We start from the raw sequence: 20,951 nt of genomic DNA, 5'->3' as shown, positions 1-20,951 counted from the left end.
AAAGAAACAAAAAAATAAAACATTGTTAATGAAAATAAAGAATACCTAGTAAATTATACGCAAATCACGAATTATGATTAAATGTTTATCCAGCAGAAAATAACGATTTGCAAAGGTGTTAAAATTAATTAAAGTTCCTGTTTAAAGTACAATTCTCTGTAATTTTTAAACATTTTTTTTTTCACAATTACTTTATAATTACCGTCATACATAAAACGTATAATACGCTACATGAAATGTACTAATTAAATTAAGGTAATACAAATATGAATAAACAATATGTTAATTATTACACATAGAAGAGAGTTTAATCAAAATTTTAATTTAACTAAAAATTTTAAACGAAATGAAAAGTTTATTAAAAAAAATTTTTTTTTCGTCCTTATTATAAATAAAAAAGTTTAAGTTAGAGTTTTTACTTATAAGTACAGGATAGTTCATTTGTAAATTATTAATATTTTAAATTTTTTTTATTTCGAGTAATTTTTAGTTTAAAATACTCTAAGAATATGGAAATTGAGCTTTGCTTATGGAATATGTTAATTATTAGATATGATGAACTGAATATGTAACATTGCGAAAATAACATTATTTAGGAAAGCTTCACTTAAAATCTAAACACATAAAAAACTACTTTGAAGGTGAACTATGCATATACACAGGTCGGAACATTTTAATCTATTATGGCTTAAAACTATATTTTATATATCATATACATCGAAAACGGGGAGGTTAAGCAAAAAATGCCAAGTGTTAAAAAGTGTTTATATTACTCCAAAATAAAATGGCATATAGTTTTCCAATTCAATTTTTCACCAGAATCACAAAATAATCTTCATTTTCGTCAATAACGAATTTTTGGCAAAAATACGAATTTTTTCTTTTTCAAACATTTATATATCAAAAAGGATGAGATTTGGTGAAAATTGTCATGAGTAAAAAAATACTAAACATATATATTAAATATCTAATGAATTTCAAAATTAATTTTTGACCAGGACCACGAAATGATCTTTATTTTCGTAAAAACGAGTTTTTGGAAAAAATCCGCAATTTTTTTTTTCAAATTCTTAAATCTCGAAAACGGTGAGGTAAAATAAAAAATAATAGGGAACTTCTGCCTCGCCGCATCGGCGTGAATCGAAAAAGCACAAGCACTCATGTATATGACATTTTTCAGTACACTCAGACAAACATTTTCCACTGGCTCCCATGAAAATCTACTGACGAGGAGACAATTTCTCAGTTAGACGGTTTCTTTGGTTTCATTTCCTCGTTTATATTTACATTGAAGAACACAATCATACGGTGTATAAAAACGCGTATATATACATTTTTGTCGTTAATTAAAAATATAAAGTGACATTATGAACTTTTAGAGTTGAATTGAAAAAGGATTATTTGCATAAATAAATACATATTAAAATTATAAAGGGAGTATTTTAGTATTACATACAGGATGAGTAGTAAATACCTCATATTTGCTACTCACCTTGTATGTAATACTAATACGATTTTTCATTCGTGAGTTTGTATATTATAAAGCAAGCTCATTTTTTAACGTATGAAGCGTTTTACTAACATATTATATTCAACACATAATGTAAGGTTGCTAAGGAATAAAGTTCAATGGCATAAATTGGGCTTTTCATGATTACATGTATGAATCAAACATGGAAAAAACCTACTTTTGTAAAGGTAGGACAAACCATTAAACCAGTAAATTTGTTCTAGATGAGGGTATATTAAAAAATCACTTTTGTATTACACAACACTTTTTTAAAGAGCAGGAAAAGTTTTCCGTTTATAATTTTCATCAGAAAATGTATACTTCTCAATCTCCAAAAACTCTCACTGACAAACTCAAACGCAATTTCAAAATTCTGTACCATTCTCAATTCGTACACAGTATTAAAAAAAACTTATTGCACATACTGTATAAAAGCAGGTGAAAATTTAAATTTGATTTATAATTTTCCATAGTATACAGAAAATTTTAGGCATATAAAAATATTATTTATAACATGAAACGTAATAAAATAATAAGGGAATATGTAGTACCTAGAATCAAAATGTGTTTTTAAAGCCATTGAAAAAATATCACAATGAAAATTTCTCCGTTTTACAGCTTACTCTAGGGAAAAGAATCATGTATGTGATTGAAACATTGAAAACCTTACACGTTTCTCTTAAAGACATCCACTTATAAGCCTTTAATTTACTATTTATATTACGCTTAAATTTTACTTCTGCGTCACAAAATCATTACTGAGCAAATGTAAAAAAGGTTCCACATTTCTTTCTCTAAAATATATTTATTCAATATATGATAATACAATAGTGTATCATACCTTTTTGGCGATATACATGTGAACCCATCAAGAAAACCTTAGAATTTTTACTGATTTAATAAATATAGATAATCAACTAGTGCAGATTTTGTGGCGCAGAATATACTTGTAAAAATTACCATCACGATAAAAAACAAGAATATAATCGTAAAATTTAATGCATATTACGATCTATATATCGTACTTTTTATACCATGCATATATGAAATATACATAGTATATTAAGTTTAGTCCCAAGTTTGTAACGCTTAAAAATAATGATGCTAGGAAAAAAATTTTGTTATAGCTGTTCATAAAATCACCTAATTAGTCCATTTCCAGTTGTCCGTTAGTCCGCCCGTCCGTCCGTCCGCCCGCCCGTCCGTCCGTCCGCCCGTCCGTCCGTCCGTCTGTGGACACGATAACTCAAAAACGAAAAAAGATATCGAGCTGAAATTTTACAGCGTACTCAGGACGTAAAAAGTGAGGTCAAGTTTGTAAATGGGCATCATAGGTCAATTGGGTCTTGGGTCCGTAGGACCCATCTTGTAAACCGCTAGAGATAGAACAAAAGTTTAAATGTAAAAAATATTCCTTATAAAAAATAAAAAACTTTTGTTTGAAACATTTTTTTGTAAACATCACTGTTTACCCACGAGGTCGTTAATTAGGTGCAAATTTTATAGTATGTATTAATATAGGAATATCAGTTGTGAGTGTGTCTATTTAAAAGTGAATATCTTTTGTTATTTACGTGACGTCAAAAAAAACAAACGATTGCGCATCAACACTGTCTATACATTTTTGTATGTGTTATGTGATTAAGAAATCAACACTGACTATGCATGGTATTTCAACAATTAACTAAGTCAATTGTTTCTTTTCACTTGTTGCTATTAAATTCAAGGTACATAGCTTTGCGTATTTAAAACTTTACCACCTCAAAATTTAACGTTATGCTGAAAACTGGAATGTGCTAAGACAATGTATTAACCAATAAAGGCCTGAACAGACAGCTAGACAGTCAAAAAGATTTAAAAAAATTTTTACTTTTTTGGTCAATAAATTTTTTTTTATAGTTTGTTCAAAAACAAAACTACATTGACAATCAGTCTACAGCCTACCTGCATTCTCATAAAATATTCTCATTTCAACAAAAGTGTAGTCTAGTAAATATCAATATCTATATCTCCGAAAACCTGCAGAAAGATTCAAGCAGCGTGTATTTGACCCTAGGTACTGAACTTTACCGTATAATAATTAACTGGAAACTCTGGCAAAACTAATTTCCATTTTTAATTAGATAGGTATCAAAATATATATTATTTATAATACATTTTTCTTTATCGTTGTACTTTTTACCCGTTAAATTATTCCTCTCCAATAGCTAAAAGTATAACCTATTGAATGATTTAGCCTTAATAGCATTGTGCGCTCAAAAGTCACGAATTTTATTTATGAAAAAATAAGTTAAATAAATTTTAAAATTATTTAAAATAGTGTGAATTATTTTTAAGTATTTTGTCGAAATTTATTTTTATTTATTTTAGGATATTTATATTTATTTTATGATATTATCAATTCGGTATGTCTTGATAAGTTTTAAATTTGATCAATACACTCAAAAAAGATTAGGTATGACTAGTTAAAATTAAAATTAGTGAAAAAAAATTAAGAGTAAAATTTTTCGATATATATATAATAATAGCTTTTGAAATATTGATACCTAAAGATTTAGAGAATATCACAGAGAAGAAATAATTCACAAATGCCATTCATTTTATCACTTAAAAATTATTTTATGGAAAAATCAGTGCCGCTTCTTATAATTTTCTTCATAAGAAAATATTTTTTCTGCTTTTAACTAATGAATATTAGTTTTCCATATTAATCATAAGCGAATTACCTTTGTAATATAATAAAGCATACCTTTAAAAACACTTCCATATGGAATTTACATGTTAAAAACGCAATCATTAATAGGTCAAAAAAATAAGTTTTAACAAATTTATTTATATACTCGATTTAAAAATTGAAACATGATTTTTTTTGTGAAAGTTCTTAAATACTTAGCTCTTTATAATTTACAAACAATTAAATCTTTATACACAATAAAAAGGAGATAAATGGCGTAGGAGCTTGTTACTTCACCTTCATTATGAGTAGAATTTTTAAAAGGATCGACAATCTGTTCTACAAGTTGCTTAAAAACTTTTCTTGACTCTTGTCATTAATTATGTAAAAGTCTAAGCCCCATTCTAATCATTCGTTATAAGCGGGAATCAGATCTTATTTACGAATAATGGTTCTCAACTTTTTAACGAATCGTCACAATTGATGTGAGTGGCGTCTGGATAAAGTCCTGACCTATTTTTCGGGATTAATAAAGATCATAAAATAGTTGTAATATAATGTAATAAATTTATTTTGCGGTGTTGTAGTTCGCTGGTACCATATTGTTATATTATTATTAACATAATTATATTTCAATGTTTCATATCGTTACCATAATTAGAACTGGATGAAAAGTGAGCTGTAAGAATTTTTTTCAATTAGAGATGAAACTAATGTTGGCTTTTTTACGCCTATAATCGATTCTACTTAGAAAGCACACAAAAACGTGATATTCAAAAATTAAAAATATAATAACCATAATTCTAGATTTGCATTACAAAAAAACACAATAGAGTAAATATCTTAATTAAATTTTTAATGAGAAATATAATTGCCAAAAAGAATAATTTTAGTTAGTAATAATAATGAAGGAAAAAAAATATAACAAAGCAAAACAATGTCTTGTAAAACAGAAAAAAAAACATCTGGTTAAAATAAATGTAAAAAAAATAAAAATAAAATGAGAAAAATATTTATAAAAGAATAAAATAAATAAGTAAAAAAATAAAACAAAACAGAGAGCTCGTATTGTATCGGTTCTCATGTTTTACTACATTAAATAATTAACTTTTGTCATATTTAATAATAATTAAACAATATTACAAACAAAAAAACTTGTCGTATTTCATGTTGTATTAATATAATACATGGTTAAATTAATGAACAATTATGGAATATTATCAATGACTTATTGAGAAGCATACTAGAACTACAAACTATGCAAACTTGGTATTTAGACAGGCTGGCTAATCCAGTATAACATATTGACTCGTACAGGCTGATCGTAGTCAGAGTAGGTACAATCAAATCGGCGCTAGTGTTCCAGTGGAAAATTTTGGGTGGTGTTATGACAAATTTTCAATTTTTCCATGTAAATGATATAGAAAAAGTCAAATTAAAATTATTGAGAAATAATAATTTTTTAAGGCTGTGATGAACAAATTGGAGTGAAACATTCTTTGATTGGCGTGAAACATTATAATTTTTATAAGAATCCTCTTAAATATTCATTAGTGAAAAAAAAATTATAAAGAAAAGCGGTTTGCCAGATAAGAATGGTAAAAGTTACAATTGAATTTCAAGCATTACGATTATACCCTTTACTCTATCGATTTGAAATTTGAATATGCTATAGGTATTCAAATTCTACCTGCCCTGGAGAAAGTAACCATATTTCTCGAAAATCCTGTTAGTTTTCACAATTTCCATTTTTCCCACGCAGGTACAGTGGAATAATAAAAATATCTATATGCCCAGGACAGGTAAAAATACCCTCCTATTAAAATGGTTCAAGAAACTTAATTGATATCTGTTTCGTGAATTTTGTCTTATTATTCTTACGAAAATATTCTAACATACTAAACAAAATTCTATCATCATATCATGGATATAGGCCCATGAGCCAATTTTCTGACACCGGTTACATCATTATGGATAATCGGCTTTGGATAATTTGTCGTGGTTATTTTTTCTTGTTTTGTGGTTATTTTGATTGTTTTGCCATTGTTTGTTTCATTGCGAGGCCAGATAACTATTTTAAGAATTAAAAGTAGGCGAAAATTTATTTTATATTATTTTATATTTTGTTAATATTTTAGTTTGATATTCCCTAAAAATTGTAGAAGTCATGAAATAAAATCCTTTACATTCTAATCATTATATAAATAAAATGGATTTTATGTTTCCCGTTATCAATTACTAGTTCCTATTTGTAAATATTTACATTGATTGATAAAAACTTATTAATTACACTAAAATTGATATACCTTAGGAACAACTAATACCGGATGTATCTGAAAAAATTGTCACTAAGCAAGCCTTTTAACATCGTGAAATTTTTACCTTTAAAGATACTGGCAAGCATCATCAACTTTCATATCGATGTTTTTCTGTTGATGCAAATAGCTTAGTTCATCTACCCTGAAACCTGAGCGTTTTAAGTTATTTATAGACAAATATACAGGTTATTAGGATGATCAATTTAGTTTCTAATAGTGATAGTAAGAGAAACACGAAAGTATAATTGTATTTAAAGAGCCCTGTTTAACCCCCGACTAAGAAAGAGGGGTGTTATTAGTTCAACGCGTCTGTGTATCTATGTATTTGTCTGTGGCATCGTAGCTCCTCTACGGACGAATAGATTTTTATTTTAAGCTTGTTTGAAAGGTAATTTGATCGAGAGTCTTTTTAATTATGTTTCGAATGCCAGTATAGGATTCCGTACTTGATAACAACTACAAAATAGGTGATGATCTACAAACAATTTGAGCAGATTTTTTTGAAACATAGTTAAGAACACTCTTGTTAGAAGCAAAGATGCCACACGCGAATCCATTAGACCTGATTTTATGGCGGGTGGTTTATAAAACTTTTAATTTATGTGTTATTATTTTTTATTGAATATTTTTATTTTGAATGCTTACATTACGAACGAAAATAATTAACAAAAGTTACATACGCCACTCTGTAAGGTTAGTAAAAACGTTTTATCAATTTAAAAGCATTAGATAAGCATTTTTATACCCTGTATATAAGGAATATATATCAAGGTATGATAATTTTAGTCCCAAGTTTGTAACGCTTATAAAATCACCTACAGAATCCATTTTCAGTTGTCTGTCTGTCTGTCGCCTCGATATCTCAAAAACTAAGAGAAATATCAAGCTGAAATTTTTAAAGTGGTCTCAGGGCGTAAAATGTTAGTGTTAGGTTGTAAATGGGCAGCATAGGTTAATTGAGTTTTGGGTCAATAGGACCCATCTTTTAAACTGTTAGAGATAGAACAAAAGTTTAAAGATAAACAATGTTCCTTATATAAAAATAAACAACTTTTGCATTTAGGACAAAACATTGGTGTCCATTTTACCCAAAAATATAACAGATAGGGATTTGAAAATTTTCGAGTAGATTCAACTAGTGGTCTTGTGAAAGATTTTCTAAGAACGAGTTCAAGAAAATATTTCCCTATTAAAAAACTAAAAACTTTTTTTTGAAACCTTGTTTTTGTAAACACCACTATTTACACGAAAGGACGTAAATTAGGACAAAACTTTGTTCATTTTTCTCCAAAACTCTAATTGACAGCGTGTTGAAAATTAGAAGGAGCTACCTGCAGCTTCTTCTACAAGCTCGTGGTCTTGTGAACAATTCTAGAAAAAAATTCTAGAAAAATAATACCTTTAAAAAATTTCCAAAACTAAATAAATGGGGGACGAAAAACCGTCATAATTGTGTTGGTTTTTTTAAATTTTCTGCACTGACATTCAATCACAGATAATAGTTTTTAATTTTAAATAAATTATAATCTGTGCATTCAATACTTTCCAACAATTTACTAAGTCAATTGCTTGTTTTCACTTGTGGTTTTTTTCATATCTTTGGTTATAAAAAGAGTTAAATTTCATTTTCTTGAATTAGATCAAGAGGTAATTTTGTAAATGTATTAAATCTTAGTAAAAAAGTTTTCAAAAAAAAAAAAAAAAATGAAATTAACAATTTTCTGTTACATGGTGTTATTTGTGTTTTCAATTTGCGGTAAGTAAGCATAAGTTCTCTCTTTCCACATTGTTTATCTTGATTAAAATACCTAATTTCCTTTGCGTTTGTCAAATTTGATATACACCCGCAACGTTAAAAATAAAACTAATACTTTATTTTAAAATTTTTAGGCGATGATTATTTCAAACCCGAGGATGTAAGTTATCCATTAATTGAACCCAAAAGAATGGAAGCGAGAGATGTGCCTTATTTTGTCTTCATAAACACACCAGCAGAGGATCAAAAATACTGTGGCGGAGCAATTATAAGTCAAACTTTTATTTTAACTTCTGCTACATGTTTTTCATTCTCAAAACCATCTACTGTTTTTGTTGAAGTTGGATCTACAAAGTATAATGTATCTAAAATAATTAAACACGGTAATTATGGAAATCCCAAATGGGATTTTGATATTGCGATAATTGAGCTCAAAGAATCGTTAAGTTATTCATCGATAGCTAGACCAATTGAGTTACCAAATCGAATTGAATATCTGAACGAACCTGAATGGTGTAATGTGACAGCGTATGATATATCTATTTCATCAAATATGGTAAGAAAAGTAATTTTCTTAATTGAGATGTCATTTTTGAAAATTGATAATTATCCGTTTACACAGTAAACACAATTACTGGATTGAACTTGTTTATTTGACTATTGATGTTCTTATTACAAGTAATTGTTTCTTGAATCAACGACCTCAATAATTAATTTAAAAAAGAAATTTGATTATTAGTAAAAATATTTGGTTATTAAATTGTAGCATTTTATAGGCCAAGAAATTATTTACTTGTAATGCCGGTTATAAAAACAAAACTGAGACTCAAGTCGAAAAAACAAAACTGCAACGTTTTACAAACTTTTTAGGGACTGGCAATGTATTAGCCAATGGCCCTTACAGTCTCAGTTTTGTTTTTGTTTTTGTTGCAGTTTTGTTTCAGTTAGAGTTTTGTTTTTGTTTGGGGAAAACCGACATTAAGGCTGTGGTCTCCTTACAATATTGTAAAAATGTTGTATACTGCGTCATGCAGCAATAATATGTGTGTATAGACAGGCTTAGTACACAAACATATTCAAATATAGTATTCTTTTTAACTCTAAAGTACATGCATCAGGTATTCTGTATGATAAATAATAATAATAGACATCTGTGATTCTGTATATGTTAAACATCTCTCTTACACTACGTATATTTTATTCTTTGAAACAATCTGTTCTCTTAATTCAAACTAATTTTTTTTCTAAACTCGTAAATATTACGATTTATTTCTTTTACGACTTATTTTACATACGTATGTACGTATTTTGAATATTTACATTAAAAAAAACAGTTCCGTAGCACACACAACAACGTACAACTTTAACCCCGGAAAATATAGGTATAAAATTTGTAAAATTTGGGAATCGGAAGCAGTTACAAACTGCTAAAAAAATGATAATCGAAATTCCAATATTCATGAACTAAAGACTTAAAGTACAACTTTTTCATATACAATATTAAAGCCTAACATCATAAAATTCATTTGTAGTATCTATCATTAACGTATTTTTATTTTACAAAAAACTGTATTACATATTGCAGACAAAACCAACAATATACACAGTTCGGTTACCGGTTGTGGGCCTTGAAAAATGTCAAAAATTATTTTTGATTAATGACGAATTCCAAATTACGAGACATACTCTATGTGTGGGACTTGTTAATATTGAGGCAACTAGAAGTTATGTCTATAGAAACAAAGGTGCTCCATTAATTGCATTAGGGAAACTACAAGGTATTGGAATGAGTACAGCAGTCGATGAAGATCATCCACACATTTTTGCAAGAGTTTCAAGTGTTCGTGAATGGATTCGACGAAATACTGGTTTATGAATTGTTATAGTAAAATTTAAGGTAGTACGATTGCCAAGGCAATTTTAGACTTTGAGATGAAATTATTTGTTCCTTATTTTCAACTTTGATGATGAATTTTGTTATAAATTCACAAATGTAGACGAAAAATATTTCGATATCTACTTTGGTTTTCTAAATATCGAAATAATGAAACAAAATTTTCGATATTTTGAAAATTACTCCAGATATCGAAAAATTTAACTCTTTCTTTTCGTCTTATACTGTCAAGTTATAACGTAATTCGCGATCAAAATTGAAAAAAATAGATCTTTTTAAATTTCTGTGCCCACTATCGTGCTAATACATCATTAAGTAGTCTTGCACAACTTTTAAAAGTTTTCTTTTCATTTCCACCGACAAGTTTTGGAGAAATCTATGAAAACATATCATCCATCTACCGTTTTCCCACAAGACCCATGTTAAATATTCCTACTTTTGAAGTCATTTATTTATTTAAATAATCCGACACTCCTCCTAAAATTTTCAGAATTGATTTAGAATTTTCAGAATTTATTAGCCCAACTTCATATATCAAGCCTTTTATCCAAAATTGCCCTGATGCTCGTACATCCTTAAGTCTGTTCTATCTATCTATCTTCTTAAGTCAGATAAATTTTAACAAAAAATCAAGTAACATGACTTAATGCTTCTCCTTTTCTTTCCTTTGACCCAAAACTAGGTCGCTAACTTCTAACTTCTATACACCTTATTGAAAATACTATAAAACACTTTAAATTTTTTAAGCAGTTTAAGTTTAAAAATGAAGTTTGACAATTATCAAATGTAATAGATTAACATCTGACGAGATTTAATTTATTATCCGCATATTATATAATGATGCGAGAGTATCATCAATCATCAATTTAATTACTATAAGTGAAAGCACGAAGCCAAGAAGCTGTGAAAACGATCATTAACAATGTGCTACTTAAAGATTGGTTTTCTACAACCATAAAAGGGTTTTTTTTTTGTTCTAGTATAAAGTATTAATACTTTCATGGTTTTTTTTAAAGAGAAATGTTTAATTGAATTTCGATAAAATAGAGTGTGGGAAGAATTTATATATTAATTTCTATATTAATCATGCAAATTAGAAAATAATCCATTACTAATTATAATGAACAGCGCGTTAGTACTATTTTATGTAATAATATTTCAAATGTTTTTGTGTCTTTCAAATATATTTTAATTTCCATAAAATTTTTGGACGTTTCATCAGAGAATGAAATTTGCGGGGCTTAAATATAATTATTTGATAATATTTTGAAGCGCTCTAAATAGTTATTTAAAATATTTTAAATTGAGCATCTCCAGGTTTTACTAAATAGAAAAATTATTTTCTATTTTTTAGTAGGTTTAAAAGAAGCTTGTTTCATGTTTATTCTTGTGATATTTATACTTTATAAATGTTTTTCATTAACGAGATATAAGTATATAATAATACTACTTTTAATATAATACAATATTAAAAGTAGTATTAAATATATAGTACCTAGTATCAAATATATATAAATAACAAGACAATCAAGCATAGAGCTATAATGCCATTAGCAGATGCACAAAAGACATTAACAAAATTGTGGTGGAAATATTGAGCGCTATAAATTCTTCTACAAACTTGTATCAAAATTCATATAAAAATAATAGCTCTATACATCGTTAACAAATATATTTGATATTTTAGATAGAAACCCAAAATTGTATCGAGATCCCAGTTTCAATATTTTCATGACAAGATCTGCAGAAATTCATCTCCATAAGATTGACAAGAAGGTGTTTCTAGCTGACTTCTTAGGAGTTTAAAGCTTTTTCAAGAATTTTATGTGAGCATTTGTATGATTTTGGACTCATTCTTTTATTTTATACTCTATGGTACTTCAGAGATCTTGAATTAATAGTTTATGGTTGTTAAAGAAAAGGTTTCTGCCTGTTTAATGAAATTTCTCATGCAATCATTGTACCCTTAATTTTTCCATTTTCAACGATTTAATTATATACAGAAATAATATAGTTTTTGTAGACTCATTGAGATTTTATCTCAATAAGTGGCAATCAGCGTATGTTTACCTTACGTTAATATTTTCATTTTGTGTTATATTCAAATTATCCAAAAACTAAACCAAATATTAATTTTTTTTGTACATTCATAACAATAGTATTTCAACAAATATATATTCTACTCAAATAATATAGTTTTATAACTATAATACTTGTCAAGTATAAAATGTCCCTTTTCATATAATTTCCCTGGATAATTTCCCTTGAGTTTGTTGCTTGAATGGATATTTATGATTACTTTTTTTTCAATATAACTAGGTAGGTAAGCACTACATGGAGGAGTAAGGTGCTGTACCCCGGATATGTTTTACGTTGGAGCACTATAGAAAGCAAACAACCTAGACAATGATTGATCCACATGCATTTGTTTTCAAGTAAAATATAAATAAGATTTTTCCGATAACTAACTAAGAGTTATAGTTATAGTTAACTATAACTAAGAGTTATAGTTGGAAAAGACGCATAGCCATGTCCTTCAGAATCGACAAGCACCGATGATACATGATAGTAGATACTTATTTAATTTAACAATTATTTTATCCAATTTATGAGTAAGCAAGTTTGCATAGTCGTATTAAAACTGGACAAAAAGGAATTTCATTTTTCCCAAGCCACGAAAAGAGTAAGATAGAAACTGGTAGGGTGTTAAATGTCTAAAGCATGTACACTATCTGACGCTATTTTCTAAAGTGAACTGTAAAGATAACAATCGATAGAGGCGGTCCTAGCTACATTTGGATGTGAACCTCGGTAAATTGTGATCTTGTTCGATGAAACATACACCATATGCCATGTATCACACGTTCTTATCGATAACTGTTTAATATTGAAATTCTTAATAAAGTATATATAGTGTTAAGAAATAACAGGGCTATATGGAATAATTATTTCCATTGATAAAAAATAAAACTTAAAAGTAAATTTTGATCCCTGGGTCTACACTTTTCCCGACATGTACAACTTGAATATTTTTTTCAATCAATGACAAATAAAATTGAAAGAATTAATAACAAATAAAATACAAATAATTCAATTATCTTCTCATTTCATTACGTTCACTTATTTATTCCTTACATCATTGTACAATTTCTGTTACCTCTATAAAACATATTGAATTCTTGTTTGTAGGCGAACATAATGTGTATTATTTTGAACGTAGTATCTCCAAAACGAAAACAGAGTCTGTGGATATTGATAGAAAGTTAATTTGGTAAATTTAACAAGATTATTAATTTATTTTCAAATTTAATTATATAAATTCATATAAACAAATGGTTGAACAAAAAATATTTTGAGATGCACCCGAAAATGTAACTTTGTCTGTCTTCCTGGCAGCTGTCATTTATATAAGGCACACTTAACGCCTTAGAGGGTACAAATAAAAAATAAAAAGTAAAAAATTTGCTTTAATCTTCCCCAAAAAGGTGGATAACTATGATTTAGTTTTCAAACTACACGCATTCAACAATATTTCGAAAGTGCTTACTTTTAGGAGATAAATTAGCGTACTCAACTGTCAAAATTCATCCAGCCGTTGGGATGATACGGGGTAATAAAGAAATTTTCAAAAAACTGGGTCGATTCGATCAGAGCGCTTCTGCCTATAGGTTAAGCCTTCGGTAAAATAAATATACAATTGAATTAAACTAAAAATTTACTTCATTATATTAATTTTAAATCAAACTTATGTGTGAAAATTAACCGGAATAATAAATAATTTTATGCTCACTGAGATAATTTTATTTCGGTTAATTTTCAATTACATGAATTAAGGCTAAGTTGGTAATATTATGAACGAAATTCAATGAAGGAATTGACTCTTATAATTGAGTTTTTTTTTTCTTTTTATTATTAAAGTGTTATTAAGACAAAATGATCTAATTAAAGAAACTGCTGATATTACAAAAAAAATACAACTAACCTTTTGTGTGAATATAAGGTTTGTTTGATATAAATATAGACAAATGATGATGAACGTGTTTGATAACTTCTGTACGTTGCGTTTCTACATCTATACAGGGTGGGTCATTTTATTCTATAATGGCTGATAATTCGTTTTTAGTTAATCAATAAAAAAATAACTTCAACAAAAATTGTATAGATATTGATAGGAAACATCATGTTCTGAAATTAGATTGGACCTAGTTTTTCGGGTTGCTTTAATAGCCAATTTAGATTCTAAACGGCAAGAGATAGAATAACACTTTCAATTAGAAAGTTGACTCTCATAAAAAACCAACAATTTTTTTCAAAACATTTTTCGAAAAAACGTTAGATTTCGGAGGAAATGCAAGTTAAAAGTATGACATTATTGCATTTAATCGAAAGAAAATGCGCTAAGTAATAAGAAAGCAATGCGCTTAACAAGTTTATCGATAACTGTAAGTCCAAATTCATGTACAGACGAATGTCCTCTAATGCCCTTGACAACTTTTGTCTAAAGCATTTTTCCGTAGTTAGCGTTTTTTCTTTCGAGTAAATGCAATAATGACATCTTTTTAAGTCGCATTTCCTGCGAAAGCTGACGTTTTTCGAAAAAAAATTGTATTGATAAAAAATGTTAGTTTTTTATGAGAATCAACTTTCGAATCTAACAACCTTTATTGGAAACATTTTTCTCTGTCCAATTAAGCCTAAGTTACATTTCTCATTATAGGATTGCTTAACTTTATGGAACATACTGTATAAAGAGCATGAAAAATTGGCGAAAATTTATTTTGTACTCCTTTGGGAGTGAAACTGCATTCATGCTGCATAAAATAACTATGAAACACTTTATAAAATAACTATGAAACACTTTATAAAATAACATAAATTATGTTTATTTTGTACCTAACTATGTATTTTATTTTATTTTTTTAAACTTTATAATATTTTGATATCTAGTTTTCTCATTAAAAATTAATTGATATGACATTTTACAAGTAAATAAGTAATACTTTACTGCATTACATTGAGGTGAATCGATTATTTATTAAATAAATATTTATTAGCGTTACCATCTATCTGTCTACGTCTATGTACAAAGATATTCTGAAATGTAGACGTTATAAAAGTTCTTCAAAACGATAAGGTTGTTTGTTTTCTTAAGAACAACTCATTAATAATCGATACTGATTTTAAGAGATCAAATCGATCGGTTAAACCTCAACTACTGAAACTCTTGAAAAAATGCAAAATGCGCATTTCTTGAGGTTATGCAAAAACTTTTCGAACATCACCTCAACTATCAATTTAGTTAAATAACGTCTCGAATAAACTCAGGCAGAATTTTTTTTAATGACGATTTTTTAAAAGGCTCTTTTGCTTGGGCTCAGGCCTAAAAAACTATTATTACTTCACCATTGAAACTATGTATATGTTGGATAAATGTTCGTTCTATGGTTTGGACAACTGTTTGACAACGGACAATCCGTTTTGTCGAATGTCGAATAAAATGATTTATATGCCTAGCTTTGACAAAAATAGAAAGATAACATATATAAGTTATAACAGAACTGTTTTTTATTCCATGATAATTTTAAAGTTACAGGCAGTTTTAAAAGAACTTTTCAAAAGAGAAACGAAAACGCCCGACCAAAATAATGTTCGTAAAAGATAATATTAAATTGCCATTATTACGTAACAACAATGATTTCCGAACATTTTTTTTGCCGTACGATTTCGTGTCTCTCTCGAAAAAAACTGTCTGTAACTTTAAAATTATCATGAAAAAAAAATTTCTTATAAAACTTATATATATATGATCTTTCCATTTTTGTCAAAAAAATTTGGTTCAAAATCCCAATTATAGTTTGTCTCGTTTTATAAAACTCATTGTAATTGAATACATATATATGTTTTATACCATGTCAATATAATTAAAGTTGTAAACTTTACATTGATTCTGTAATATCAATATCAGGAAGTAATTTATAACAATCTGTATACATGCAAAATTTCTGACCTATTTGGTTTAATAAACTCCTATTTTCTTGTTTTGAATATTTGTGTACCACTTTTCAGTAATATTTTTATTAAAATTAATCAAAACAAATTAAGTATTTTATTATTCTTTATTATACTTTCGAAAAATATCTAAGAAATTTAATTTTTTTGAATTACATAAAACCTTGTTTATGTAAGAGGTCATTTTGACCCAAAAAACTCAAAAATTCACTCGATTTATTCACACTGATAAAATTGTTGTATTGTCATCGGTATTTCATTTTTGGAGTTAATCCGACGTTTAGAAGAGGGTCAAAATCATGTTTAAAGCTTCCGTTACCTACTAACATACTAACATACATATGAAGCTAATTAAAGCGTGTTAAAATGAAAAAACTCGAGCAAATTTAATAATATTCGATCTGTAAGGTGCTTTTAATCCAAGTATTCAATTCATTTGGCGATTAGATATTGTTGAATATAAAGAGTGATTCTCCCGTTATATTAAGTGCTATCTCGGAAACTGTTTGATTTTCAAAGAAAAATAGAAGAGTTCTTAGATCTTTTGACAAGTTAAAATTATTTTCCGGCTTGTTTCTCTAATATCTTGGCAGAACAATATTCATGATGATCCAATAGAACAATATCGTGAACCTAAGCAGACATCAAAGAACTTACAATTTATTTTCGTTTTGTGAGAGTATCGGAATTCTACCGGAGTACCTTGAGTATCGGAATTCTCTCGTTGAATCACACTGACAAAAAATGATCGACGCCTATGTATACCGCATTTTTAATAGCTTAATGAGCATTTCTGTTAAATTGGCTTGTTTGTTATATGCAAAACACAGTTTATTACGTGGTAGGCTGTCGTTACTGAATATTATAACGGAATAAATTAAGGTCGATACAAATTTGATTTGAATAAAAAATAGATTATAGTCATAACTAAATTATTCTAGTACTAGGTAATATTTTTATGTCATATCCTGTAATGAAGAAGGCTATTTGTAACATGACAACATTTTTAAAAATGTCAATTATGCAGTATAGCCATTTTGTATAAACAAAAAATTACATCCATAATATACCATCCATCATTATTTGAAAAAGTTGCTTAGAGTATTTTTTTATGCACATATAAAGATTTTCATAACAAAATTCGCATTTTTAATTTTTCATTATTTTGGTCTCAAAATTGTTACAAGTTTATTTTTAAATTTTATAACTATGGAATGTAAAAACTGGACAAATTGAAAATTTAATAGTGGTATGTATGCAAATATTTCAATAAACTTGAGAATGTCTTCATTTTAAATGCGACACACTGTATGTGTGACAAGGCAGCTTAGTCTATTCATAGAGGATCCATTTCCAAGCAAAAAACTTTTGATACATTTCATGAATTCAATAGATGTGTCACAATTCCAGTTCCAGAAGATGAAAGTGTATCTTATCGGGTTAATCATTGGCACTTTTTATTTAGTAAAATTTACACAAAAATTTTCAATCTACGTATTATCTATAATTCAGCTAAAAAATTGTTTCGAATCTAATTGATTGAAGGGTAACCATTTTCGAACATGGTATGCCTAGGGTAGCGGGTTCATTCCCATCGTCACACCAAAAATTAATTTAATTAATGGTTGCGATAGACGGAGTAGAGCATGGATATGCATGAAAAAAGTGACTCAGCCTCTCAAAATAAGTGAGGAGCTAATAAAAGAAATTATTCTGGGAAAAGGTGATAAATGACAAATATGGTATCACAATGGGTCCTATGGTCTAAGTGTGTCTCTCGTGGACAAGCAGTTATTTCAATCATTTGAATGAAATACAATAATCCAATTATAAATCAGATTATCGAATTATCCAATTTACTCAGGAAAATTAATAATAATATTTGTTGTATTTACGAATTCTAAATTGTCTGATTCTATATACTTACCACTGCCTTATCTTTGGCTTGTCTAGTTTTTAGTTAAGAATTAGGAGTATCATGTAAAATTTTTAATAACGTAATATATTCCTGCCTTAACCAGATGTACAAGTATAAATAAATAAATCGAGAACAAATATACATTTTTTTCCCTCCAAACAAAAATAGCTAGTACAGAAACAATTTGGTGTTTTTTACAGCCAAGCAATAAATAAAAAAATATTATAGAATTCCTGCTAAGGAATGATGTAGGAATATTCATTCATAAAGAATTTAGAATAATTTTTCATGTTATTTATTTTTATTTACCATATCTACCGTCCAGTATCGATGTAATGGAAAAGAGAATTTTCGATTAGGACTATCTATTTATATAGAATATTTCAATTTCATCATTGAATTGAGCACGTAAAAGGTTATGTTATGTTCTTCATGATCAATTTTCCAGTATACTTCATTAAAATTTTACAGATTACATGCCTCATCGTTCACTCTGCAAAAATTTATTTATTTATTTTTTTCAATATGAGAATATCAATATATTTTATACCGAGTGAACCGTTTTGATCTAGAAGAAGAAAAAGTAAGTTTGCAGTGTAAAATTAGAAACCAAAAATATCCCAACACGTTACTAATACACGTCGGAGATCATCTTGGACCGACCCGGTAGAGAAGATGATTCTTTTGCAGGCGGATAGGGTTCAAAATATATTTCGATTTTTGCCCCAATTTCCTGGATAAATTTTTGTATTATATAAATACGTATTTCGACCACTAATAGTCATCATCAGTATGGATTAGCTAATCGTAATTACTCTTATTGTGTATGTTACTCGTTGCTTATTTGGTGGCAGATTAAAAAAAATCGATATTGTGTGGGCTCCTTTTTGTGAATATTAAAAATTGTTTTCTGTCACATAAACGTATGTATTATTAAATTCATAAGAAGCTTTCCACAGTACGTCTTAAACAAATAAAATTATTTTATTTTTTTATAAAACTAATATGAAAACACACATTTATTATAATTTCTTTTAAAACAAATACCCGTGGTTTATTTACAAAATACGTAATGGAAAACATTATATTCGCATTAGAATTATTTTCACATATTCATTGTTTTTTCATCAATCATCATATTATGTATATATATTTTTGGTCTTCGCTTTAAATGACTCCAAACATAATTCTGGAAGCGGTGTTACGTATAACTTGCTCCTATAAGTTTTTTCATAAATATCTCTTTAAATGTTCAGAACCTTAAAACCTAATTTATCCTTACATTTTATTCATGGTTAGTATACAAGCATCCAAGCACAATAACGAATCTAAAAATTGAAATGTTAAATAACATTATATATGTGCCTATTTTATGTTTTTAACACCCTAACTAAAAAAAGGGGGGTTTTATGTGTGTCTGTCGGTCTGTGGCATCGTAGAGCCTAAACGGATGAACCGATTTTGATTTTCTTGGTTTTGCTTGAAAGGTAATTTAATGGAGAGTGTCTTTATGTATGTTTTAAGTGCGAATTAAAGGAGAGTGTTCTTAGATATGTTTCAAATGTGAATTCAGGTTTCCGTAGCAGAAAAATTTGTGGGGGTTTTTTTAAATTTTGTAAATTTCACTTATACTCATATTTTTGTAAGATTATGGAAGTTACTTGATTTATTACATCGATTGTTTATGTCAGTGATATATAACATTATATAATTCTTCAGCAAATTACTATTTTGACAATAATATCTCGTTTTTCGTTTTGTGATAACATTGATGCTTATGATAAGCATTCAGGGCAATATAATTTCTAGGTTTAGGATTATTTAGGAGGTGACATTGATAACTATCTTGAATTGATCATGTAAAATTTTAAATAATTATTATAAGATACCACAATTTTGAAATCAAGTAATTCTAATGATATTGACTTCATACTCGCTTATTATAGTTTTCAAGGAAGGTTTTACGATACATCGAAATTAAATTATACAATTCTTCTGAAATCGTTTGAATGCACAACAGAAAACAAATTATCTAAACATCACTTACATATATGTAAATAAGTTATACATTTCATTACCTTCATACTTATTTAATAATAAACAAAATTATAACTCTGTTTTATCTTTATATATAATACATGTAGGTTCACAGAAGACAATAACAACAGAAGATAAAGTATATGTCAGTAATTTGATTCACGTATTGTATAATTATGTAGAATTATATAGCGAAAGATTTGCTACGAAATGGTGGAAACGATGGGAAATTAAGAAATTATAAGGTAATACAGGTAATATCCTGTGATGTATCATGATGACCAACATTTGTATTGAAATTAAGATCAATACTGTATTGTTTTCGCATAAACTAAAAATATAATTTTTTTACGAAAAAAGTAAAAATTTAGATTATTCTCACTATTTACTCGCTGGTCATTGCATATTGTTTCAAAATTATACTCAACAAAAATCATTGGTCATTGATGACTAACTTTTTATGTTATATTCCAGACTTACACACAACATTAAATTTTGAGGAGGTAAAGTTTCAAATACACAAGGTAATGTACCTAGATACATGATAATATTTATGCATTCAAATTGAAATTACATAATCATAATATATTTGTTTTTAATCATACAGCGATTATATATTTTTGGTCTTCGCTCTACATGACTCCAAACATTGATGTTCTTTAAATTTTCTTGCTTTGCAGGTCACCATGCACATCTGCTTACGTTTTTTTCTTCTACTGTTTTTAATCATTCAGCGATTCTAACAAACTGAGTTCAGTATGTAATTAACAAAAATTAATAACAAAAGTATTTCAATAAAAATTAAGAAATATTTAAGAAATACTAAATTTAACAA

General features: G+C 27.8%; 1 protein-coding gene across 1 annotated transcript; it reads left to right on the top strand.

Annotated features, from left to right (window-relative positions):
- Positions 1-8,148: 8,148 nt before the first annotated feature.
- LOC123298459 (trypsin-5-like) lies at positions 8,149-10,184 on the top strand. Its single transcript, XM_044880463.1, has 3 exons — positions 8,149-8,258; positions 8,393-8,814; positions 9,844-10,184. Exons 1-3 carry the CDS (start codon positions 8,207-8,209, stop codon positions 10,132-10,134), a joined length of 765 nt encoding a protein of 254 aa, XP_044736398.1. The 5' UTR covers positions 8,149-8,206; the 3' UTR covers positions 10,135-10,184.
- The last annotated feature ends 10,767 nt before the right edge of the window (positions 10,185-20,951 follow it).

The sequence above is a fragment of the Chrysoperla carnea genome, chromosome 4 (assembly GCF_905475395.1).
Source record: "Chrysoperla carnea chromosome 4, inChrCarn1.1, whole genome shotgun sequence".
NCBI lineage: Eukaryota > Metazoa > Arthropoda > Insecta > Neuroptera > Chrysopidae > Chrysoperla > Chrysoperla carnea.
The sequence above is the reverse complement of the archived record's forward strand: the minus strand, read 5'-3'. Positions and strand labels throughout refer to the sequence as shown.

Excerpts from the sequence above, each read along its gene's own strand:
- LOC123298459 (XM_044880463.1), top strand. The coding sequence starts at position 8,207 with ATGAAATTAACAATTTTCTGTTACATGGTGTTATTTGTGTTTTCAATT. Across the intron at positions 8,259-8,392 it reads ATTTGTGTTTTCAATTTGCG|GCGATGATTATTTCAAACCC; the intron begins GTAAGTAAGCAT and ends TAAAATTTTTAG. Across the intron at positions 8,815-9,843 it reads TATCTATTTCATCAAATATG|ACAAAACCAACAATATACAC; the intron begins GTAAGAAAAGTA and ends TACATATTGCAG.